Source organism: Diabrotica undecimpunctata, chromosome 4, assembly GCF_040954645.1.
Source record: "Diabrotica undecimpunctata isolate CICGRU chromosome 4, icDiaUnde3, whole genome shotgun sequence".
Lineage (NCBI taxonomy): Eukaryota > Metazoa > Arthropoda > Insecta > Coleoptera > Chrysomelidae > Diabrotica > Diabrotica undecimpunctata.
Window position 1 is genome coordinate 118143629 of NC_092806.1, and position 26346 is coordinate 118169974.

The 26346-nt window shown below is 33.8% G+C and overlaps 2 protein-coding genes across 3 annotated transcripts in view; both read left to right on the top strand.

Annotated features, from left to right (window-relative positions):
* Window positions 1-11042: 11042 nt before the first annotated feature.
* On the top strand, window positions 11043-21241 carry LOC140438363 (centrin-1-like). 2 transcript variants are annotated; one of them, XM_072528038.1, is made up of 4 exons: window positions 11043-11123; window positions 11184-11298; window positions 19280-19481; window positions 21003-21241. In XM_072528038.1, exons 1-4 carry the CDS (start codon window positions 11121-11123, stop codon window positions 21190-21192), a joined length of 510 nt encoding a protein of 169 aa, XP_072384139.1. In that variant the 5' UTR covers window positions 11043-11120; the 3' UTR covers window positions 21193-21241. The 2 variants fall into 2 exon arrangements, with proteins under 2 accessions (XP_072384139.1, XP_072384138.1); XM_072528037.1 differs by having other exon boundaries at window positions 11083-11123; window positions 11172-11298.
* A 253-nt stretch (window positions 21242-21494) lies between these two features.
* The window catches only part of LOC140439917 (uncharacterized), a 44074-nt gene continuing 39222 nt past the window's right edge, over window positions 21495-26346 (top strand). The window contains exon 1 of the mRNA XM_072530090.1: window positions 21495-21511. The gene's annotated coding sequence lies outside the window, so the exon portion shown is untranslated. The remainder of the gene's footprint in view (window positions 21512-26346) is intronic.

A 26346-nucleotide genomic window follows, 5' to 3' on the forward strand; every position in this document is an offset into this window, starting at 1 on the left:
CACATTTGTCTCGATAAACTGAAATCAACAACAAGTTTAATTGATTCAAATATCATTCAACCTACTACTTCTTCCTCCGTTGAAATCATGCCTCAACCTTCAGCTACATTAATATCAAACAAACAAATTTCCATCGAAGAAAAATAAGCAAATAATCTGAGCAATCTTAACATAGATAATCTTCTTCTCATTGCGCCGTCTCCTTTCGAAGGTTGGCGATCCAAATGGCAATTGTAGTTTTGGAAACTGCTGCGCGAAAGATCTCTGCGGATGAGCGGTCGAACCATCTCCTCAGGTCTTTCAGCCACAAGTTCTGGCGTCTTCCTACTGATCTTTTGCCCTGTACTTTTCCTTCCAGTATAACTTGAATATCATATCTTTCGCCTCTCAGCACATGACCCAAGTATTGCATTTTCCTCTCTTTGATTATTCTTAGTAATTCTTTTTGTTTACACATGCGACGAAGTACCTCAACATTAGTAACTCTTTGTATCCATGGAATCCTCAACATTCGTCTGTATATATACATCTCAAAGGCATCTATTCTTTTTTCTATAACATAGATAATGGTCAAGGAGAAGTTAACACCATGGAAAGCTGCAAAGTAAAAGTAATTAATATCGATCTTCAACCGGAACGTAGTATCAATGATGTTCTTACGTCTCCAGAAACAAGTCCTACAGAAAAACCATTTGCGGTACCTTTATTCAAACCTAAAGTCAAGAAGGTTAAAAGCAACGAGGAGCATACATTCATAAGATCAACAAAGTCATATGGCCTTGAGACTGCCAAAAATTTTATCCAAAGTCATTCATCCACATTGGTTCTCAATTTTGACCAACTGAATCTACTTCTAAGCAATGTTATCGGTATGCAAGATCCTTCTAACATAATTCAAGAGTTTACTTCTGACCTATTGGGATTAGTCCTAATGCTAACTAAAGTCCATCCACAATTAAAAGATAGATCAACCAAACGTTATATCACCTCCTTAAGAAAGAAAATCCTTCGACACTTGGGTAAGGACATCTCTGAATCCGAAGGCGAGTCATCTTAGGTTAGCCCGGAAATTTATATTTCCGTATATAGCATAATTCACTAAACTATTACTTAAACAATATACTCATCTATTGCAATGGAATATAGATGAATTTTTCCATCGACTTCCAACTTAACTAAAACTTATTTCTGAATTATCTACCGAAATAATATGTCTGCAAGAAACAAATCAACAAGATCAAGAATCAACAAGTCAGCAAGAAACAAAACATGACAGAAGAAGCATCGGAAGAAGACGAATTTTATGGATCAAGAACCTGAGAGAATGGTTTGGATGCAGCTCAAAACAACTATTTAGAGCTACTGCCTCAAAAATTAAAATAGCTATGATGATTGCCAACCTCCGTAGCGGAGATTGCACCTGAAGAAGAGGAAGAAGAAACAAATCCCCAAAAAACTATAATTCCAAATATTTTACAAATTTTTAGAAAATACAGAGTACATGACAATAATTACTTTACACTTGGAGTTGTGAAAAATGTCAAAAAATCTTTGGCTGCAAATGCTATTCTGTTAGTAGTAACATTAAAGCTGTACTTATAAAGATTACCGCTGCGTTTCAATTTTTATATATAACATTTACCTTCCATCTAGCTCCTCAGTTACATATGAAGATCTTAAAAGCCTTATCGAACAAATAGCCTCTCCTCCAATCATCGTAGGTGATTTTAATGGTCATAACTTTATTTGGGGTTCTTAGCGTACTGATCACAGAGGAAAACTTCTAGAAACGGTCATGCGGGATCTTCAATTAAGTTTCCTAAATGATGGGTCACCTACAAGATTTAACATCTGCACTGGAGAATCCCCCGTGATAGATTTAAGCTTATGTGATCCAGGTCTAGCTCCAAGTCTCTCTTGGACTTTTCTTGAGTATACTTATGGTAGTGATCATCACCCTTTTACCATTGAGAATCTCTCAGGTTAGCCTTGCCCAATATCTTTCTTGCCCAAATGGAATATAAATTCTGCTTTAAAGTGGATCGATTTTAAAAATTATATAGATAAGGCTGTGGAGAATGTCATACTAAATGATAATATAAATAATTCTTTAGGTGCTTTTAATAGTGTCATCTGTGCCCTCTGTGCCTTGGTGGAATTTGGAGTGTAATGAAGCAGTACGTGCTAGCAAAACAGCTTCTTAGAGATTTAAGAAGCATAAAACGTTCGAAAATATAATTAGGTACAAAAAAATGAAGGCTAGAGCTCAACTTTTAATAAATCAAACAAAAAAATTCAGCTGGGCTCAATATGTACCTAGCATTAACAGATCCACTCCTGTAAGAGAAGTTTGAAAGAAAATTCGCAAAATTTCTGGCATAAAAGAGTCACTCTCAATATCTAGTCTTAAAAAAAGTAATCAAATTGTCACGTCTCAACTTGAAATTATTAACATATTAGCCAAAAACTACAGAGAAATGTCTTCCAATGAAAATTTCGACTCTGTATTTTTGGAAAATAAACTAGAGGCCGAAAGGTCTAACCGGTCTCTCGAAAACTATAACATTCCATTAAATGCTCCTCTCACGTTACAAGAACTTAACAACTCACTCAACGATCTAAAAGAAACAAGTCTTGGGCCGGACGATATTCCAACTATTTTCTTAAAACACCTACCCACGTCTGCTTGAAATTACACGTCTCAATTATTTAACTTCATCTCGCAACGACACCAGTACCCATCTGTTTGGTCAAAATCCATCATTTTCCCATTTCTCAAAAGCCAAAAATCTCGTCTAGACCCCGATTCCTATAGACCGATAAGCCCAACTTGTGCAATGGGCAAGCTACTAGAAATAATTATCAACTCAAGGCTAACTTGGTATCTAGAAGATTCGAACTTTCTTATAAACGAACAAAATGGTTTTGGAAAAAACCAATTCGGTATATACAACACATTTGACCTGGAAAAATGATATTCATAAATCTCTGGCAATAAAACAACATTGTATTGCAGTATTTTTTGACTTAAGAAACGCATTTAGTTACAGTCATGGAATATTCGTAGAAATTGCCCTCATTTTATTAAGACCTTTCTAGAAAATAGATCATTTTGTGCAAGAGTTAACAACTAGGTACTATTCCGTAAAACAGGAGAAAGAAAATGGGATCCCCCAAGGCTCAATTATTAGCCCTACACTTTTCTTAATCGCCATTAATGACATAATAAAAAACCTCAAAAAACTTTTAAAAGCACATTTATATGCAGATGACTTGTTTGTGTAAAAGGCCAAGATATTAATTTAACTTCAACAGTTTTCCAAAGTCTTTTACATAAACTCGAAAAGTGGTCTCGCACGATACTAGTTTAATTCTTGGTTACAAAAACCATAGGTATGGTGTTCTCAAAAAAGAACTTCTCAAATAATCACAATCTCAAGTTTTTCAACACATCGCTATCCCTCAAATCATGTGTGAAATTCACACATGGTTTGATAATCAACTTACTTGGAAAGAACATATTAGGCAATGAGTATTGATTTGTAATAAGAAACTTATTATAATAAAAACATTGTCAAACAGATACTGGGGCTGTGATCGCTCTACCCTGATAACAATCTACAGAACTCAAGTTACAAATACTTGGGGACTTCAATAAACGAAACTGACACCAAACACCAAAACAATGAAATAAAAAGACATCGAAATTGCTAGGGCCACCTTCATAAAGATGAGGAAATTCTTCTGTAACAGAGATATAAGCATCCCTCTACGATTAAGAATGCCAAGGGGCTACGTATTTAACACGCTATTGTACGGTGTAGAGGTCTGGACTTTCAAACAGAACAACATAAAAATTATTGAAAGTTTCGAGATGTGGTGCTACCGTCGAATGCTGAAGATAAGTTGGGTTGAAAGAATCACAAACTTTGAAGTAATGCGAAGGATAGGAAGAGACCCAGAAATTTTGTCAACGATCAAACGAAGAAAACTCGAATATTTGAGTCACCTGATGAGAGGACATAAATACGCATTACTTTAAAATATAATGCAAGGAAAAATAGAAGGAAAACGGAGTCCAGGCCGTAGAAGAATGTCATGATTGCGTAATTTGAGAGAGTAGTTTGGCTGTACCACTAATGAACTCTTTAGGTCAGCTGTGAACAAGGTCAGGATAGCCTTGATGATTTCCAATCTCCGATAGGAGTATCACAAGAAGAAGAAGAAAAAAAAGAAGAACTCTAATTAGATCAAAAATTGATTATGGATCAATTGATTATGCCTCTGCTTCCCCCATAATGTTAAAACAGCTATCTCTTTACATAACATAGCGCTAAGACTCTCTCTTGGAGCATTCCTAACGTTATCCGAGGAAAGTTTATATTGTGAAAATGGGGAGCCTTCATTATATAACCGTCGAATTTCCTTAACACTATCATACGCAACGTCAATAGCTTCAAATGTAAACAAACCTTTATTTGTTAATACGTTTACTAATAAATATATAAATCTATTTACCAATAGTACCAAACACAAGCCTTACTATAAGCTAGTAAGGCTAATATTTAAAGCCCCCCACATTAGATAATTAATACTCCAAATATAAATAGTGACCTAACCCAATTTGAAAAACATATTAATCACCACGCCGAGATCAAGAATAATCTAGAAGTAATTCTCAGTCAGCATTACGAACATTGTTATCAATATACATACATACATCGAGGGCTGAGAACCGTAAGGTCCAAGCGACAGTTTGTACAAAAATGTGTTTTTTAACAGAAATCTATTCTTCTTTGAATTCTGTATAGAATGGCCAATTAAAGGCCAATTTTATCATTTAAAATTATCCTTTTCTTGTTTTGCAATGTCCTCTGTGTCCGAAAATGAATCTTGCGCGGATTATTGTAGCTCCGGTTCTGAATATTTACCAGAAAATAGCAGTGGAAAGAAATGGTAACCTACTAAACATTGTATTTTACATTTCGAAAAAAATATAACCTTACTTTTTTAGGCGGTTACTGGCTACTGTTCATATTTCTAGTGATTCTGACACAGAGAATACCAATTGTGATGAGAAACAACGAGTACTTATTCCTGAAGTAGGTACCAGTAAAAAGAAGGTACATTTACCAACAATTTTAATACATCCTTTATGTGGTGGCAGGTACACGTTTATGCGAACTGTTATAACAAATAAAACAAAGCTTATAAACAAAAATATATTATTGAAGTAGATTTCTTACTGTCTTGACTGACAAATAATTTTTAGGCTAAACATCGGAGACTGGAGAGTCCTCTAAAGCTTTAGATAGAAGTGTAGCAAGTCCAAGGGAAGGAGTCAATAACATACATAATATTCTTGGTCCAAACAATCAAGTTGTTGCCTTAAAAAAAGACAAATTAAATAGTATGTATAACTATCCTTTACTTGAACATATTTTGTAGGAATAATGCTAGTTGTTGCTTAGTAGACTATAGTTTCACCTCAAGTTCCGAATCAGAAATTAAATGTATACAATCTGACAGCTCACAGTTCTGTTGATCCAGAAGTTTACTGTGCAGTATGGCCAGAAACATTATGTGGGAGATCAGGCAATGATTTGTCTAGTGCCCTAAGACAAATTTTAGAGAAAGTAGGTTAAAACATCCGGAAATAAATGAGATAATCACATGAAGTGATAGTTGTAATCCTCAGAACAGGAACTCCCTGATCTCAGTAGCAATTTCTGACTTCCTGAACAAATTTCCTAATATCCAAATAGTAACTATGAAATACTCCATACCTGTTTATTCGTGCATACAGGTTGTCAATAATATCAATTCTAGCATAGAAAAAGCTATGAAGGTTACGAATATTTGGTCTCCACTAGCCTTGTTAGACTTTTGTTAAAAGTTAACAGACGAATGCCATTCTGTGGGATTAATATGAAACCAACACACTTTAAAAACTTCAAAAAAACATCGTCATTATACTAATATAATAAAATATCTTACACTTAAGTTTGTCAACTACGTTTTGGCAAGGAGATATGTTTATTGTTCAGTATAGGCTGAATGATCACAACGTCGAATTTTCTACAGTCAATGTTTAGCAGCAGTATTAGGAAGAAACAAAGAGTGGTTCCCATAAATAATTCCACTGCTGACTTTGTAGTAGCTCCGGCCGATAACACAAAACCCAAATCCCTGACTGCGATAAAGCTTGAGCAGATTGAGTTTGCGCATAAATGGATACCACTAGAAGATCAGAATTACATGAAATGTTTGAGGTCTGAAACAAAACAGTTTATAAATAAAAGTTAATTTTCTACTCTTCGTTAATTTTCTTTTTGCTATGTTTTTCAAAATTCTTCCAATATCATTATATAGGCTATTATTGTTGTCAATGCTACAAAAGCAATAAAGTCTACAATGATGACAAGTTTTTAAAACTTCAAATTTATTTAAGGACACAAAGTTCCAAGTACAGCGGTTACAGTGCCATAAGGTTCCAAGTACAAGTGTAACATTTTGAAAAAACCATGAAATTTGCATTTTATACCACAACGACAGCATTGTTTTATGAATCACTGTATTACCAAATCCTTAAACAATAATATGTAACATATTTGGCAAAGTATAATTTTGTCAAGACCGTTTTATTTGACAGCAAAATTCGTTTCCTGAAAATTTTTGTAAATGTCGTTTGGAACCCTATGGTTCTCAGCCCTCGACATCAATTTCGTCTCCCACCCTAATTTACGATTTTCTCTAAGGTCTTTCGCTAAGGTCTATGCAGTGCTCAAAGCTATCATGCATATAAATTCTAATGACATTCCTAACTCTGTTATCTTAAATTACTTACTAAGCGTACTTCAAACTCTTAAACAGATCTATCTCAAAGATCTCCTTAAGAAACTGATAAAATTAGAACTCATGTAGGCTCAAGAAAATTCTAGAAGTATCAGATTTATATTGATTCCATCCCGCATTGGCATTGCAGGCAACGAAATAACGGACCAGTGCGCAAGTGAAATTGCTATATGTGCCGATATAGAAAAAGGGGGTATCGAAAGAGTATCGAAATACCGCGAGTGATATAAAAAGCTTTTACTAAGTTGGTATCGACCTGGAATTTCCACAAGAGCAATAAAACAGCTGGAAGAACTACAATACGATGTGACTGCAATCCAAGAAGTCAGATGGACTGGGTCGGGGACAATCCAAATGGAGAAGTCAATAGTGTTATGGTCTGGACATGAAACACGTCATGAAAGAGGGTGTGGTTTTGTAATAAGCAAAAGGATTAAATCTGCTATACTAGATTTCAAAGCAATTAATGATAGAGTCTGTAGCATAAGAATAAAGGGCAAATGGTTCAATCTATTGATATTCTCAGTGTATGCACCAACCGAAGAAGCAGCAGAGGAAGAGAAGCAAGAATTCTATGACTCCCTAACCCGATTATACATGGAAGCCCCAAAACATGACATCAAAATAATATTAGGGGACTTAAACGCAAAAATAGGCAAAGAAAAACACATAAGGCCGGTAGCTGGAAATCAGAGTCTACATGACATTACCAATGACAATGGTTCAAGGCTGATTGAGTTTGCAGCAGGGTGCAACATGATTATCAAAAGCACCCAATTTACCAGGAAAAACATATATAAGGTAACATGGAGATCAAATGATGGAAGAACAAGGAACCAAATTGATCACGTATTAATTGATGGGAGGCATTCCAGTAGTATAATAGACGTAAGAACTAGACGGGGACCAGATAGCGATACAGACCATTTCCTAGTAAAGGCCAAGCTCAGAACTAGAATCTCAACACAAACAACAGACAAACAGATGAAGATCGAAAGATGGAATGTGTCTAAATTGGAAGAAGAAGAGGGAAAGAGACAATACCAACTAGAATTGAGAAACAGATTTCAGGTGTTGGAAACGAAAGAAAATGAAAGAGAAAATATAGACCAGAAATGGCACTCCATTAAAACGATCATTACAGAAACAGCAGAGAAGTGTATAGGTCGGAAGAGAAAAGCAAAAAGAAATAAATGGTTTGATGAAGAATGCGAGAATACCTTAAAAGAAGCAAACAAAAGAAGAATCGACTACCTAGCAAACCCGATGGATGAAAAGCGTGAACAATACAATAGAGAGAGAGAGAGCCTTAGCCAGAAGAACAGTAAGGAGAAAAAAGAGACAACATTTACAACAACAAATTGAAAAAGTAGAACGTGAACACAGAAGCAAGCAAAATAAAAAATTCTACAAAGAAGTAAGACAACATAAGAAAGGTGCATATATAAGAACACTGAACTTTGTGAGAGATAAAAATGAGCAAATGATTACAGCTGAAAATAAAATAATCGAAAGATGAGCTGAATACTTTGAAAGTCTTCTAAATGTCCAGGTAGACGCGGATGGAAATAAAGCAAATTGTGAGTACCAAACGGCCGAGATAGAAGTCCCCCCGCCAAGCCTGGAAGAAATTATCACGGCGATAGAAACCCTAAAAAATGACAAATCCCCGGGACTAGACAATATTGATGCAGAACTGATTAAAAAAGGAGGGCATGAACTTAGAACTAAAATACAACAATTAATGAAAGAAGCCTGGGAACAAGAAATAATGCCAAAAGAATGGAGTGGCTGTATTATCGTGCCAATACACAAAAAAGGCAGAAAGGATACATGTGGCAACTACAGGGGAATCTCACTAATCGGTACTACATATAAGATATTAGCTTCAGTTGTACTAAAACGATTACTGCCATATACAGAGGAAATTATTGGCGATTACCAATGCGGCTTTAGGCCTGGAAGATCAACAATCGACCAAATATTTACTATCAGACAAATGCTAGAAAAGTATTGGGAATATAATAAAGAAGTACACCAGATCTTCATAGATTTCAAACAAGCATATGATTCCATAGATCGCTTAAAACTGTGGAGTGCAATGATGGAGTTAGGCGTACCAAAGAAGCTGACCATGATTGCGCAAATGTGTGTCAACAATTCCTTTGCACAAATTAGAATAGGAGGCAAAACTTCAAAAGCTTTCGGCATAAGCACCGGACTCAGACAGGGAGACCCGCTGTCCCCATTACTATTTAACCTAGCATTGGAATATGCAATGCGAAAAATCTATACCAGAGTTAAACCAGACATAACTGCCAGAGGAGCAAAGATTATTCTAGCATTGGCAGATGATGTAGATACAGTAGCACAGACAACACTGGAAGTTAAGGATATAGTATCGAACTTTGAAGAAGCAACACAAAGCGTAGGCCTGAAAATAAACGAAGAAAAAACTAAATACATGGTCGTATCAAAAAAGGAAGACAGCGAATAAGACAAAACATTACCATAAACGATCATAATTTTGAGGTGGTCAAAGAATTCAAATACTTAGGAGCAACAATTACCAGTGAAAACACAGGAGAACGGGAGGTTGAAATACGAATACTGGAGGGGAATAAATCATTCTTTGCCATTCAACATCTAATGAGGTCAAAGCTTCTCTCAAGGCGTGCCAAAATCCAAATGTACAAAACCATAATACGACCAGCAGTGACATATGGAAGTGAAACATGGACATTGAGAAAGAAAGAAATCAATAAGCTAATATGGGAACGCAAAATCCTGCGAATTATATATGGCCCTTGCAGGGACAGCGTGACAAATGAATGGAGGAGCAGATACAACAATGAAATAAAGACTCTCTTCGGGAAAGGAAACATCGTAAGATACATAAAAGCCAATAGATTAAGATGGGCAGGCCACGTGGTACGGAGTGATGACGACAGACTAATTAGCAATGTGTTTTGGGAAAGACCAGATGGTAGAAGATCGACAAGAAGGCCTAGAAAAAGGTGAAAAGACGCAGTCAGGGAAGACCTGGAGAAGATGGAAGTAAGGCCATGGGAAATAATAGCACAGGATCGGAATCAATGGAAGGTAATATTAAACGCGGCAAAAACTCACGAAGAGTTGTAAAAGCCCATGATGATGATGAATCTTCTCAGACATTACTGAAGCAAATTAAAAATGACGTTACAGCATGGGAACCCTCAACCAGAAACAGAAGAGAATAATTGGTCATAACAAGATTACAAATTGGATACACGAAACTTACTCATTCACATTTATTGTCTCAAAGAGATCCAACTATATATGAAACATGTAATGTATAAGTTACCATTAACCACTTATTATTAATTTTATGCCCTAGTTTAACCAATTTTCATGTCGCATTTGACATACCTAACAGTACAAGTAATTTATTGTATGTGTAATGGTATATTGTAATTTTGTGATTCTGTAGTCGCCACCAATAATATTTATGGTGGATACAGCTGTAATTTCTAAATAATAAAAAAAAAGAAAATATGACTTTACAAATCCAACACATAGAGAAATGAGCAATATAATAAATAAGAAGAGTAAACGATTTTAAAGCTAACGTTTCTTCTCTATAAACCCAAATACACACACATGCTCAAATATATTAAGCCTTATTCTATCCAATGCTGGGATTTCTCGTCTTTAGCCTGGCAGAATCTGCAATTTGCACTTTCGATCAGTCTGATTTTCTTTATGTGTCACTTGAGGCGACACTTATTAGTAGACCTACGATAATTCGCAGATTATTCGTTTCATGCGTTCCGCCTAGGTCAATATCGTTCTTTTCTTTGTGCTTCTTTCTATACCAACGACATTCAAATGTTTCTTTTGCCCCTCCACTGGCAAGTAGGTCCGCTTTTTCGTTTATTTCAACACCAGTATGCCCAGGCAACCAGATTAAACGTAATTTGTTACTTTTTCTGATCCGAATCATATTCTGCAGAGAGTTCCAAACTAACTTGGAGTCAATCGGATTCGATTTCAGTGCCTTTAATTCCGCCTGACTATCTAGTACCATTGTGCTGTCTTATAATTTATAATAAAAAAAATAAACAAGGATTCCACCTACCGAAAAATTCTAAGGAAAAAGTGCGCTAACTATTAATTGAGCCCATATTAACAATTTGGTTCTATAGTGACTGACACATTTGTCAAATACATTTGCATTTCATTGACTCTTTTTATAATAGCGCTAGATTATAATACAATAATTATTAATGGTACGTTTCTTTTTAAATCATATCTAATAACAAATATTTTTATTTTAGGCTTTATTTCAGCAAACCACTACAGTAGATAAAGAAACTACTAGAAAAAAATTACCACCAAAGTTTATTTTAAGTTCGTCTCAAAAAGACGATCTTAAACAAGCTTTCGACCTTTTTGATCACCAAGGTAAGTCAGTAAAGATATTTCAATAAAGAAGTGCCCCAAATAATTAAAATCTAAATGTTGTCTTTGCCTAAACCTGAGTACCTATAATCCTCTCAGACAAAATCTGTTCTTCGAACTCACCTCGGACATAAAATCGGTTATTTACTTCATGTCCATGATCATTTTTAATGTCTTAATTGAAAAAAGAAACGACATCGCCCATCTCTGCAACGAGAGTTCTCAAAATATGTACAGACACGTTATATCAAAGTCGACGTACAAACATTTTATAAATCAAATATTTATTCAAACAAGATTCCAATCCCGTTATATTCTACCCAAGCTCCTACCTCCAAGAAGACACAGGAATTATATGTAATAGTATCTTGCTGCAGTACGCAGTAAGAGCAATTGTGCGATAACTGCTACTTAGTAAATCTTTCGTTCCCTTTTTGTCTATGAGAATATATAGTGATTTTGGGCAATCTTCAGACAATTTACCTGTCTCTTTGACAAATTTGATGTATTATATCCACTTCAATGTCATCTAGAACCCAAATCAGTTCAAATGGTATGTTATCTAGACCAACGGCTTTATGACTTTTTCTATCCATAAATACTGTCTTCTTTATTTTTGAATACGTCAGGTTCTGTCTCAAAACTTGTATCCTCTTTGGTTAGTCCAGAACTAACCAAAAGAGAAGTTAATCATACAGCAAAAGCTCAGAAAAACGCAAAAGTCACCGGTCCAGACATAGTTAATGTCGAAGTATTTAAATTAATTGCAGACAACGAAAGTAAAAGTCTAGACTTGATAACAGCACTATTGAATAAGATATATCACACAGGTAAAATACCATTAAACTGGCTAAAATCCACATTTGTAACTTTACCATAAAATTTTATTCCCCATAATGTGATGATTATCGAATATTAAGTAAGCTTAATGTCTCATGTCTTTAATACTTTTCTCAGAATCATCCATATACGAATTTATAAGGAGTGTGAGTTCCAATGACGGAAAGAAGATAACTACTAGAGCAAAACAAACGCCATACAGAGAACTTAATAAAACAATTAGAAAAGAACTAAAACGCGACATGAAAAAATGGAACGAGAACTTAATAGAGTAAGTCATTGAAAACAACAGAGGCTTAAAATGTCTAAGACTCGCACTGTGAGTTCAAAAAATCATCAAAATTAAAGACGCCAACAATAAGGTAGAGAAGGACAAATATAAAATAACAAATATTGTCGAAGACTTCTACACATCCTTGTATAGCTCGCAAGGTCAGCCTAATGAAACAACAAAGGAGAACATCAAAAGAAAAATAAAAAACGTGGGATCAGAAGTACTACCAAATATAAAGGGATTCGAAATAGAAAGAGCTTTAAAAGAGCTAAAAAATAATAAAGTTCCAGGACACGACGGTATAATTGCCGAGCTCTTGAAAAAAAAGACATTAACAATCCCTGTACTAACAGAGCTATTTAATAGATGTCTCCATAATAGCAAGATCCCTAAAGACTGGAACGAGAGTCTAGTAATACTCTTACACAAAAAGGGGACAATTGTGATCTACAGAATTATAGACCTATATCGTTGCTCAGTCAAGTATGCAAACTATTTATGAGAATTATTAACAACCGGTTAACCTACAAAATGGACAATTATCAACCGGTTGAACAGACTGGCTTCCGCAAAGGATATAGTACATCAGACCATCTGCTGACAATGAGAACATTGATAGAGAAGGCAAATGAATACCAACTATTTCTTGCCTTCGTCGACTATGAAAAGGCGTTTGATAGTATCGAGATGTGGGCAATAGATCAAGCTATTAATAATTGTAGAATAGATTCGAGATATAGGCAAATAATACATAATATATATGAAAATGCAACTATGATCGTACAACTAGACGAAAATACAAATCCCATCCCCATTAAGAGAGGAGTGAGACAAGGAGACGTAATATCGCCAGAGCTTTTCAACCTAGCCCTAGAAGACGTCTTCAAAACTACAAATTGGTCAAACTATGGCATTAACGTTAATGGCAACAAGTTAAACCACCTCAGATTCGCTGACGACGTAGTGATTATAGCGAGCACATTCGAGGAACTGCAAATTATGATGGGGGAACTAGTAGCCAGCTCCCAATACGTCGGTCTAAAAATAAATATGAAAAAAACAAAAATAATAACAAACACAGATGACCCCAGACGTATAACTATAAATGGCAGTGAGATAGAACAAATCCAGGAATATATCTACCTATGCCAAATCTTGAGACTTGACAAAGAGAACCAAAGTGCGGAAATTACTAGAAGAGGAAGACTCGCATGGGCAGGATTTGGAAAACTTGTTGGATACTTAAGAACCGCAAAATACCCCAATACTTGAGGAGCAAAGTGTTCAACCAATGTATCCTTCCTATCATGACATATGGATGTCAAACCTGGACCCTAACCAAGGCAAACATGAATAAACTAGCCACAACAGAAAGAACAATGGAAAGAGCAATGTTAGGTATACGACTATCAGATAAAAATAGAAACGACTGGGTAAGATCCAAAACAAAAGTCGAGGACATAGCAACAACAATTGCCAAACTTAAATGGAGCTTCGCGGGCCACACTTGCAGACAAAAAGACTAACGTTGGAATAGTATAATACAACATTGGAGACCTTACGAAAGTAAACGACCAAGAGGAAGACCACAGATGAGATGGGTTGATGATATTAAAAGAATAGCCGGAACAAATTGGAAATATGTTGCTCAGGATAGAGACCGATGGAAGGAGTTGGGAGAGGCCAAACATGGACGACAGAAGGCTAAGAAGAAGAAGAAGTGAGTTCCAGATGAGTGACACTCAATTCTGATTTCGAGACGAATTGGGAACACGAGAAGCTCTTTTTGCATTAAATGTGGAAACACAACGATGCGTAGACATGAATTTGGATGTATATGCATGTTGTATTGATTATTTAAAAGCATTTGACTGCGTTAACCATCAAAAGATGATAGAAAATTCTGAAAACACCTGGAATTGACGAACACGACTTACGAATTATCTCAGAACTATATTGGCACCAAACGGTAACAATTGAAATACAGCACACAGCATCCGAATGTATACGAATCCGACGAGGAGTGCGACAGGGTTGCGGCTTACCACAGCTATTATTTAATCTGCATTCGAATTCTATATCCAGAGAAGACGCGGTTCAAGGTGGAATCAAGATTAACAGAATCAGCATAGAAAACATCAGGTACGCTGATAATACCTTTCTAATAGCAAGCAACTTACAAGAACTAAGAAGATCCATCGTTGTTACGTCATTATGCTGTACATTGCTTTTTTAAATTTTAATTTGACAAATTTAAAATATCTTAAATTTTCTATAGTTTACTCTTCTTCTGTTGTCTGTTTCTCTTGGTGTGTTATTAAGATATTAACTTGCTTTTATGGTCTCTATTTACAAAGTTATGATTAAATATTTTTTGAAAACATATTTTTTATTTTATAAATATTTACGAATGGCAATCATAATATATTTTAACGGATATTTGAACAATTTTTTAATGAAAATAAGAAAACAGTTATTATATTACTTACTTCGCAATCATTGAATAAACATATAGTTAGATTTGTACTTGAGATTACATTTTAACTGTTTTCTTAAACGGTTTTCTTTACTACCTTGAATGCTATCAACCACAGTTAGTGTTGAAAATATGTTTATTTTTACGTTTCGATTTTTTACTTAATGACACTCCCAAAGGATCGGGTAGAGGAATTTATACGGTGGTGAAAACATAAAAATTTCTATGCAAGTGGGAGAATATATCTCTGTATAGGGCGCAGATTTATATTTAATACTTTATTTTAATACTTTAACTATTTAATATTACAGTTAAAACTACCCTCTGCTCGGTAATGAGGTTATATAACAAGTACTACGCAAAGTTCACTGAAGATGGTCTGATAAGACACAAAAAGTTCGTCCTGAACAAAAAAATCAACTACATACTGCAATCCATTTGTATTTTTTGATTTAATTTTTAATTAAATAAATACGACATATACTATTCGACATGTCGCAATTATACTATTATTTCCACTTCAATGTAAAAGTTATTTAACTATTATAGTCAAACATTTATCCATTTACCTATCTATAAATTTAGTGTTTGTATATATATGGAAAACTTTATATAAAAGAATAACTAATGCCCAATAGCATTCTTCATCTAACCTTTTCTTCCAAATCATATGCTTCCACCATTACTAGAATTAAAATTCATCATGATTGCACACTGAAGCCGAGATGGTAAGACTGAAAATAGACATCTTGGGGATGAGTGAAGTAAGATGGCCTGGATCAGGAATACAAAAAACAAAACATGGATACATATACTATTCAGGTGGAACCGACCCAGAACATCAATATGGAACTGCTATATTAGTGTCGAACAAAATTGCTCAATCAGTCATAGACTTCATGCCTCTAAATGATATGAATGATAGAGTAGAGTTGAAATTACAAACAACTCACAGAAAACTAAATATTATTCAGGTCTATGCTCCAACAAGTGCCAAGTCAGACGAAGAAATCGAGAAATTTTATAACAACATAGATGAAATAATGAGATCATGAGAGGTGAGATAACGATGATCATGGGTGACTTTAACGCTAAAATTGGTCGTGGTGCTGAAGGAGACCATATAGGAGCATACGGTCTAGGTACCAGAAATAATAGAGGAGATAGACTTGCACAATTCTGCGTAGAAAACAATCTGTTAATTGCCAATACCTTCTTCAAACAACATCCCAGAACGCTATACACATGGAAATCACCTGCAGACAGAAAAGACAGAATTGTTAGAAATCAAATTGACTTCATTTTGCTCAATAACACCTTTAAGAAGTACATACAATCTACTAAAACATACCCTGGAGCTGATATACATAGCGATCACAATCCAGTTGTAATGGATTTTAGATTAAAAAGATTTCTCAAAGTCAAAAAGAAAACAGTGACGAAAAAACTAGACATCTCACAACTGAAGAACCCTGAACAGAAAAAAGAAATAAGTATCAAGCTTGAGGAAGAAATAAAAACGATTGAAAACTTGGTACAGACAGACATTGAAGTAACATGGACTGCTCTAAAAACAAAAATAACAAAGATACAAAAAAAGACATCGGGTTCATAAAACACAACAAAAAACAAGAATGGATAACGCAAGAGATCATGGACCTCACGGACGTAAGACGAAAACATAAAACAAGCCCAATAGAATACAAGCGAATCAACAAAATCATTAGAAAAAAGTGCAGGGAGGCGAAAGAAAACTGGATGTCAACAAAATGCCTAGAAATCGAACAACTTCAGGAAAAATACAATATTCATAAAAAAGTAAAAGAAATGACAGGTAGGCACAAAAAGAGACAAGCAACAATATTAAAAAATGATAATAACGAAATAATTATGGGTACAGAAGACAAACTAGAGAGATAGAAAGAATACATACAAACTCTTTTTGACGACGATAGACCTTGTTCTCCACCATCCACAGATAATCGAATAAATGAAAAGGGCCCATAAATAACCAAAGAAGAAGTGATTCATGCAGTAAAATTTCAGAAAGATGGAAAAGCCACCGGTCCAGACAATATCAATGTCGAAATACTTAAACTAATTGCAGATAACGAAAGTAAAAGCCTAGATTTAATATCAGCACTATTCAATAAGATATATGACACAGGTAAAATACCAACAGACTGGCTAAAATCAACATTCGTAGCATTTCCAAAAAAATCGAATTCCTCACAATGCGATGATTATCGAATATTAAGCTTGATGTCTCATGTCCTTAAAACTTTTCTTAGAATTATCCATACACGAATTTACAAGAAGTGCGAGTTCCAGATGAGTGAGACTCAATTCGGATTTCGAAACGGATTGGGAACACGAGAGGCTCTTTTTGCTTTAAATTTGTTAACGCAACGATGCAGAGACATAAATGTAGATGTATATGCATGTTTTATTGACTATCGAAAAGCATTTGACTGCGTTAACCATCAAAAGATGATCGAAATTCTGAGAACAACTGGAGTTGACGAACAAGACTTGCGAATTATCTCAGAACTATACTGGCACCAAACGGCAACAATTGAAATAGAGCACACAACATCCGAAGACATACAAATCCGACGAGGAGTGAGACAGGGTTGTGTCTTATCACCGCTACTCTTTAATTTGTATTCAGAGTTTTGATAATTATAGCGGAAACTCCGGGTGAAGTATCATCAGGATGATTTGTAGTATATAATTTATAGTTTGCCATTTTTTAGTAATTTTTACCTGTAAAGTGCATTATATCAATTTTATTTGCAATTAAAAGGTTTTTAACTCTGTGCTGTGTTGAGCCATATTATTGTCAGTTATTCCATATTGTCAGTTTAAGTATAATAGCCATTTAAATATATCTGGATTCGTCAGGCGGCTTGATAAATCGTCTAATCTATCTGCAAGTCTAGTAATAATGTTTTCTAGTTTATTTATACCTGTGTAAATATCATTTTAATTATTTAGCTGAATCTGCGTAGTTTGAATATGCAAGTTTTGTGTTGTGGGATGTTGACATGCTGGTATTCTTTGAGTTACCTGCGTGTATGTTAAATTTGGTTGTCGTAATTGTTGTTGACTGTTGGCAAGCGTTTTTTTTTCTTAGGGCTAGACATTTGCGTTTTTGAAGCCCCTTGTAGACGTTGAAGCCCGTGTAATTTGCGGAATGACTTACTTTACATAGTGTGCAAGTTGCTGGGGTTTGTCTATCTTTCATACAATTTTTAGAAAGATGACCCTTGCCGTATTTGACACATCGAGGAAGTCTGTTGTAAAAGGGTTTTGTGTGACCATAAAGCTGAAGTCTCATACATTGTGGTAGGTTACGTAGTTTCTGTAAGAAATTTATCCAAGTGTTGCTACGCAACCAGGAGCAAGCAATTTCCAATTTCATAAGATCTACCGAGGTAACTTTCTCGGAGCAAATTTCAAAGAAATCGCTGGGATAAAGCATTCAAAAGTTGTTTTTAACTATTGGAAACTGGTACCAGCTAGCCCAAATCCGACACCCTGATAGGGTAAAAGGAAGGGAAGAAAGAAAGAAAGATAGAACGACCTTACCTCTTTGTTTTTAAACTTCTCTTATATCTCTTTTAATTTCAACTCATTGTGGTATTCTTGTTTTTTACACTCTCTATTATCTGTTAATATTTGTTGTTTGATCTTATTCTTTTCCTTTGCTATCGCCTGACACTCTTCGTCAAACCAATCTTTGTTTGTACTTCTCTTGGAGTCGCACTTGACTATTTTCTCGCTAGCTTCTCCTACGGCAGATTTAATTTGTTCCCAGACTTGATCTGTCTGTAAATTTTGGTCACATTGTTGTAGAATTTTATTTATTTCTTCTTCATATTTATTTTTTATTTCTACTTCCTTTTTCAATAGTGTACTTTCTCTTCATTTTATTATTCGATTTCTCTTTTTCTTTCAGCCTCCTCCCACATGTGACTGTAACGAGGTAATGGTCCGAGTCGATTTCAGCTTCTCTCATACTTCTTACCTTCTGAACGATATTCGTATATTTACTTTCAATCATAACATGATCTATTTGATTCACCGTCCTTCCATCTGGGGAGACCCACGTACCTTTGTATATCTCTTTTCGTTTTAGTTGTGTACTTCTCACCACCATGTTTTTCTCCATGACAAAACCAATAAGTCTTTGACAATTATCGTTTGTTACTTCGTGTTTACTGTAGTTACCAATTACTGCAGTGTACAGCAGTTAATGTAGTGTAATTAAGTGATTCCCAAACAAATTAGCAGTCTTTTATATTATTTAGTAGTATTACTATGATATTTGTTTCCCTCTTAAGTAATTCTAACTATATTCTTAGTAATTCTCAAATATATTGTTGTTATAGGGGTTGGTAAAATTGATATAAAAGATCTTAAGGTAGCTATACGAGCACTTGGTTTTGAACCAGGAAAAGAAGAAATACGGAAGATGGTAGCTGATATTGACAAAGCAGGGACTGGAAAAATATCATTTGATGACTTTTTATACCTCTTAGCTACAAAAATGTATGAAAATGATACAAGAGAAGATATGATAAAAGCTTTTAAGTAAATGTTATTTTTTTGTTACTCTTATTTACTCTAATATTTAATTTGGAATCCAACTCTTTACTCTAATTAAACTAATCTTTATGATAATTGAGGAATGCATAATTTTATACTTACTTTACTTTACTTCCTTTTTGTTAAATAATACTCCAATAGCATAATTACTGACAGTGAGACAAAGCAAAGTTAGAATTTGAAAGAACCTATTAATCCCAGAATCATCTTCAAGTTAAAGGAGAACCGTTTTTGCCCAATATCTTCGCCATTTTCAACTTTTCGGCAAAAACAGTAGGGTCTAAAATTGTTAAAACTGCGATTTTCTACAATTTCTTTGGTACAAATTTTTTCGTGCGATCGATATTTTCTGAGTTAAGTGGGAAAACAATAGAAGGGGGGAGGGGGAAGCATAATTATTGAATTTTTTAGTTCATTATTAACTTTACGACATAAATATACATAAAAAATGAAGAAAATTATATTTTATACAATTTTGATGCCTTTCATTTTTTGGCTGAAATCATATTTAAGGTCGGACGTAAGCGGTAGAGGCGCGAGCGTAGTAAGGACTTAAATTGTTGCAATTGCGATTTCTCACAATTCCTTCTTTTCAAATTTTCTCGTGCGGTCGATATTTTCCAAGTTAAGGGAGAAATAGTGAGTTGGTATAATTATTGAATTATCTCGTTTATTATTACCAAATAAAAAAGGAGAGAATTATGTTTTATACAATTTTGATTTCTTTAATTTTTTGTGCTACAATCAACATTTAAGGTCCTACGCCTATGACAAGCCTAACGAGACCCAATCGTTTAATGAACTCTGGACGCTGACAGATCAGTAGGAAGACATAGCAGCAAATCACGAACCTACGACCCTAAATGTTGAGTTTAGCAAAGAAATGAAAGAGATCAAAATTGTATAAAATATAATTCTCTCCATTTTTGTTTAGGCACATTCATGTCGTAAAGTAAAGAATAAATAAGATAACTCTCTCCTTTCACTATTTTTCCCCTTAACTTGGAAAATATCAACCGCACAAAAAATTTGCTAAAAAGAAATTGTTGGAAATTGCATTTGCAACAATTTCAATTTTTACCATTTTTGTTTAAAATTTGAAAATGGCTGAGATGTTAAGCAAACATGGTTCTCCTTTTAAATTTAAGATGGCGGCTAACGTAACGGTGGAATTCAGCCGCGATTTTAAATTTACATTGGGACTAATATTGACCGCCCCTAAAGGTTAAAACAATTAAAATTTGGGGTAGCTCGCCACGCAAGGTTAAGTGACAAGCGGACTGGACTATACCAGATCCAAAAAAGGGACTGACGCTTCAGTTAATTTATGTGTCCAATCAAATTACAAAGTTTACCACAAAGTAAGATCGACACTTAAGTTACTCCTGGCTGTTGGCTTGATTTAAATAAAGGACTATTTATGGTACTACATTTTTCTTTGCTTTCCATTTCTTTTTCTTTTCTTTTTTAATTTCCAAAACGTTCTTTTTTTGATTTTTTTTTCAGGTTGTTTGATGAAAACGGTAAAGGCTTTATAACAGTTGACGATTTAAAAAAGGTAGTAATGGAACTCGATGAAAACTTAACAGACGAAGAAATACTCGAAATGATTGATGAAGCTGATAGAGATGGCGATGGAGAAGTAAACCTAGACGACTTTTTAAGAATGATGAAAAAAGAAATACTAGAAATATAGTATTCTTAGTTAAACATAAACATTATATTTTTAAAATCTTGTACTTTGTGTGGTATAAAACATATTTTTCATTCTAATTTTTTTGTTTATGGTTTTTTACAAAACCGACCCTGAGATGGAAGGTGAAGTATTTTGCATTTGTTCCATTGTTGAAAAATGAATTAATTTACATAACAAATTTCTGTCGTTTAAACAGATCAATAGGGATAACAAAAATACCAAACAAAATAAAAAACAATGGGATATATAGATAGATATAGATATATTAAAAGTGATTATTTCGACCAAAAACAATTCATAAATATATAGGAAATATCAGGTATGTGGTGTATAATAAAACTTTGTTTTTCTAAAAACTCAATATTTTGCCATTTATTTAATTGTTTCCTCAGGAATACACTGTAAAAAACAATTTTAACATTACAAACAACTGACGTACCAATAGATTTAATAACACTTCGTTACCCTAATATTACAAGGTTGTATGTAACAATATTGCTAATTTGAGAAAAATCGATTTAAAAAAATGAGCTTTCATAAAAATCAAATTGTTTTATATATTTTAAATTTGAATTTAAATTAAAAATGTACATATGTATTAAAGGTGATTTAAAGAAAAAATTAACAAAAAATTGGTTTTTGTATTAGAAGAAAAGGTATTTGAAAAAAAAACATAGAACCTTGATATAGCAAGAAAATTTTACTTATCTAAAAAATTAACATAGAACTTTGTTAACTACAAAAAAAAACAAATTAAATCTTATTTTTGGAGGAAAATACACTCGTAGTATTCCTTATCAACTTCAGGGATATACTTGAACATAGATTTTAGGGCATCTATCTTATTTGGGGGAAGTACAACAGCCTTATCACATTTTTTTAATTGAAGCGGAATGAGTGGTTCTGTTTCGGTTTTAACATGACCTTTTCGTAATTTTCTTTGATGTAAATTTACAGTTTTTAGCTCTTTGGTTGAATCAAAAGTATCTTTATACTTCAGTTCAAAAAAAGATTTAGAAAATTCTAATGCTACTACTTTTGAAAATGGTACAGCGTTGTAGTTCAGTTGGCTGGAAAAAGACTGAAAATCTATAAAATGTTCTTGTTTCATTTGAATTATTGTATATGGATTTTGTCGGTTTACTTTTAAAAGGTAACGCAGAAGTGATATAGGAGAATAATATTCTACTTTATTCAACGTTCTTTCAATTGCACTGTGGATTGCATCGACCTCTTGAATACAAGCATGTCCTGGAACAGAAAATTTCATGGAAATATTTTGAACATTCTGATGTTTTTGAATTAGGTTACTGAGAGCATAACTCATAAGACTGTTTCGATTCTGTGGAACGCAGCTATCGCTCCACAAAATGATTTTTGTAAACTCTGGATGGTCCTCCAACACTTTTCCTACTATTTTATAAACTGCGCTTGCAATGTCATTTCCCTTTCTTCCATGTAAAGCTTCTGTCCACACGGCACAATACACCTTTTTCCCAACCGAAAGGTGACCGGTCATATTGTACACATTTAATTTGCTCTTATAAAAGAAATTTTTTATGTCTGCTTTTGGACATGTCAAAACATTTTCCAGATCAAAACATAATAAAGGTATTCCGCTTTCTTTATCTCTTTGTTTTTCTTCTCTCATATACTCTTTCTCTTTCAAATGATCAGTATATCTTCGTTGTGATTCTTCGTCTTGTCTCTTCTCCATTTTTCTTAATTTTATTTCTTCGCAGGTATCACATCTATCTTTTCTTGGTTTGTGAAAAGCTATATTAAAATAGTTGCAAAATATTTTTCTGTAGATAGCAAAAGAAACTGGATTTTTTTTGCATTCTCCAGCAAAATCCAAATAAAGCTTATACAATTTTTTGATACTTAATCCGCTTTCTAAATACTCTTTATTAGTTTTTTTGCGACAGTAATGGGATTCCACTCTTGGAATCATGTTAATGTGCTCCTTGACCAAGTTACTATCTTCGAGTGATGTTACCCGTTTTTGATGTTTGCCTTGTTAACTTTCGGGTAAGGTTTTGGTGGAAGTTTTATTGTTGTGCACCGTATAAATTGGTTTCTGGCTTATGCATAAAGTCCCAGTGTAAAAAGCCTTGCAAACTTGGAACTTTTGATTATTTATCTCAAAATAAAACCTAAAACTTTTGCTTTTTCTCGAATTTTCTGGATTTTTGCATTTTCTTCGTCTCCAAGGAGTCTCAGCTTCTGTGGTATGCAAAATATAGTTTTTCTTTTCGATGGCTGAGAGTAAATAATAGTTTTTAAAAATTTCCTTCCTTTGTTCGTCGCTAATTTTACGCGAGCACTTCATTCTGCACTTTTGTACACAATCTTTTTTATTCCTAATCTTTCTAGCAGGTACTACCTTTTTCGAGAAGAAATATACTCTAGACCTTGATCAAATAAAGATTTTCTTTTGTTACATGTCCATTCAGAAGTGTTTTTCTGTCGTTTTCTAGTAAATATCTTTTTATCTTTTATTATATTATGAGTTGCTTCTTCTAGTACAATTTCTTCGGAAATATGTCCAATATTATTTGTATCATCGAAATCAGAATGGTCTGGTTCTAGAATCTTAATTTTGTTATCTTCTGAAGACGGGATTTTCTTGGTGAATTCTGGAACTAAAGTTGTAGAACTGCTAGGTACATTTCTAAAATAAAAATAAAAAAAAAATGTTTTCGCGATTTAGTTAAACAAAATAATTGTCAAAAATATTACCTATTTAAGTTAGACTGCAAGTCACCAGAACCAGAGTTAGATGCATTTTTAATCTTAATATTGCTAACAACTATGATTGGGGCCTTTTTATTCTTTGGAGTGTGAATGATTGAGGTGGAAGACGAACTAGGAGCTTTTTTAAAACAAATTAGTTTTTAAATAGTAACAACAAGCTAAATTATAAAAAGAAATTAATAAAATGTTACGTTGTTTAATTTTTTTTGTTTAGCAAATCATGCCTACCTGCTTGAATCCGTTTCTGAGTTAGTTTCGTCATCACTTTCGCTGCTACTTCTTGACACGGGAATATTAATAACACGTCCACGAATTTTAAGTCTGAAACAAAGAACTTTTTGTAAAAAAAGAAATAAAAAATAAAAACCTAACCTCACAATATAAGATATAGAAAAATCTTACCTGCATTCTTTCATCTTCGATGATTTTTGAACTGGTAATACGTAATCCTCATCATCATCAGAGTCTTGGACATAGTGATCACTTAAATTACTCATTTTTTTTAATTCTAGACACAAATAACACTCTCGAAAACGCTTGCGATTTGTATTATAAATACAGGAACATAACCTCACTTTTACAAAAAATACAATAACAAGGTTGTATGTTACAACATAGAACCATGTAATATTTTACATGGATTTATCATTTTAGATTTTAATCAAGTTTTAAATTCCAAAGTTCTATGTTTACCATAGAACTTTGCTATTCATATAAAGCATAATTTTGTACATACACCCTTGGTTTTTTTAATATTACCAGAGTTGTATGTGAGCAAACTAATTTCCATACAAATTGTGATGTAGTGCTAGTCACATAGAACTTTGTAATATTGAAAACTTAATTTAGTAAAAAATGTTACATAGAACCTTGTAATATTAGGGTAACGACTTACAGAAATTAAAAGATTTCACAAATAAAAACTGACATCAAAATATTGCATGTTATGATTTAAGGAAGGCCTTAAGCACGTTCGTTATATAATAAGATAAAACAAGTAAAAATTACTCAAAATGCAAAAAAATAACAATAGAAGAAACATTAGAATATATTACAATATGATGTTACCTAACTGTCCAATGTCTATTTTATAATTTAAAGTTTTTAATTTTTGTTAATGTAATCATCATCAGCCGTTTTGAGTCCACTGCTGTCCCGTAAATAATTCCAATGTATTCTATCTCGAGCACCCTGAATCCAGTTGTGCTGAATGCGCTTGATGTCATCTGACCACCTTGTTGGAGGACGTCCTCGATTACGATAAGCATCGTGTCTAGGTCTCCGTTCCAGAATTTTCTTCGTCCACCTTCCATCTTTTAATCTGGCAACATGCCCCGCCCACTTCCATTTTAAGTGCAAATAAATAATTATTATCTTTAATTTACTCTTACACGTCCACATATCCTCCATTTCTATTTATACATATAACCGTTCTATTAGAAGATTTTCTTAAGGCATTCCTGCCCATATAGGGAGTTATTATACTACGATCCGATTCAATATTTATTAAACTTATATAGAAGTAAAAAACTTGTATATTGGTATAAAAATATTTAAATAAAACTTGTTAAAACTGTCGTCCAAAAATTATAGATGCTTAACGTTTTCGATCTAGCTAAGATCATCCTCAGTGCTTTCTTTTGGTACTTGTAACTAACACTAAAATTACAGTGGAGACATCAATATATGGTTTACATATTTAAATTTAAATTGACAAATGGTTGTAAATGTTAATACTTAAAGAGCAACATGCTTCCTTGCCCGACTTGAACACGTGGTTCTTGTCAGTTAAAACGACACAGAGTCACATTGTCATCGACCTAGGGTCGCATTATAATTTAAATTTAAATATATAAACCATACATTGATATATATATATATATATATATATATATATATTATATATATATATATATATATATATATATATATATATATATATATATATATATATATATATATATATATATATATTTAGGGATTCTACAGTATTCACTGCCTTCCCTCGCTCAACCGTTTCCATCTCTCTCTGTTGTTCCATTCTCCATCGTTTAGGCCTCTCTTACTCATGGCGTCGTCTACTTCGTTCCTCCAGGATTTTCGGGGTTGTCCTCTTTTCCTCCTTCCTATGGGGCTCCATTCGGTTATTTTCTTTATCCATCTGCTGTCGCTAGTTCTTCTTACATGTCCATACCACTTTAGTCTTTTTTGTTCTATATATGTTAATATGTCTGTTTCTATTGATGTTCTTTGCTTTATTTCGTCATTACTTCTCCTATCCATTCTTGTTACTCTGCAGCATCTTCGCAGGCATTCCATCTCTGTTGCTACTATCTTACTGCTGGTTTTCTTGTTTATGATCCAATTTTCAGCCCCATATGTCATAATACTTCGCAC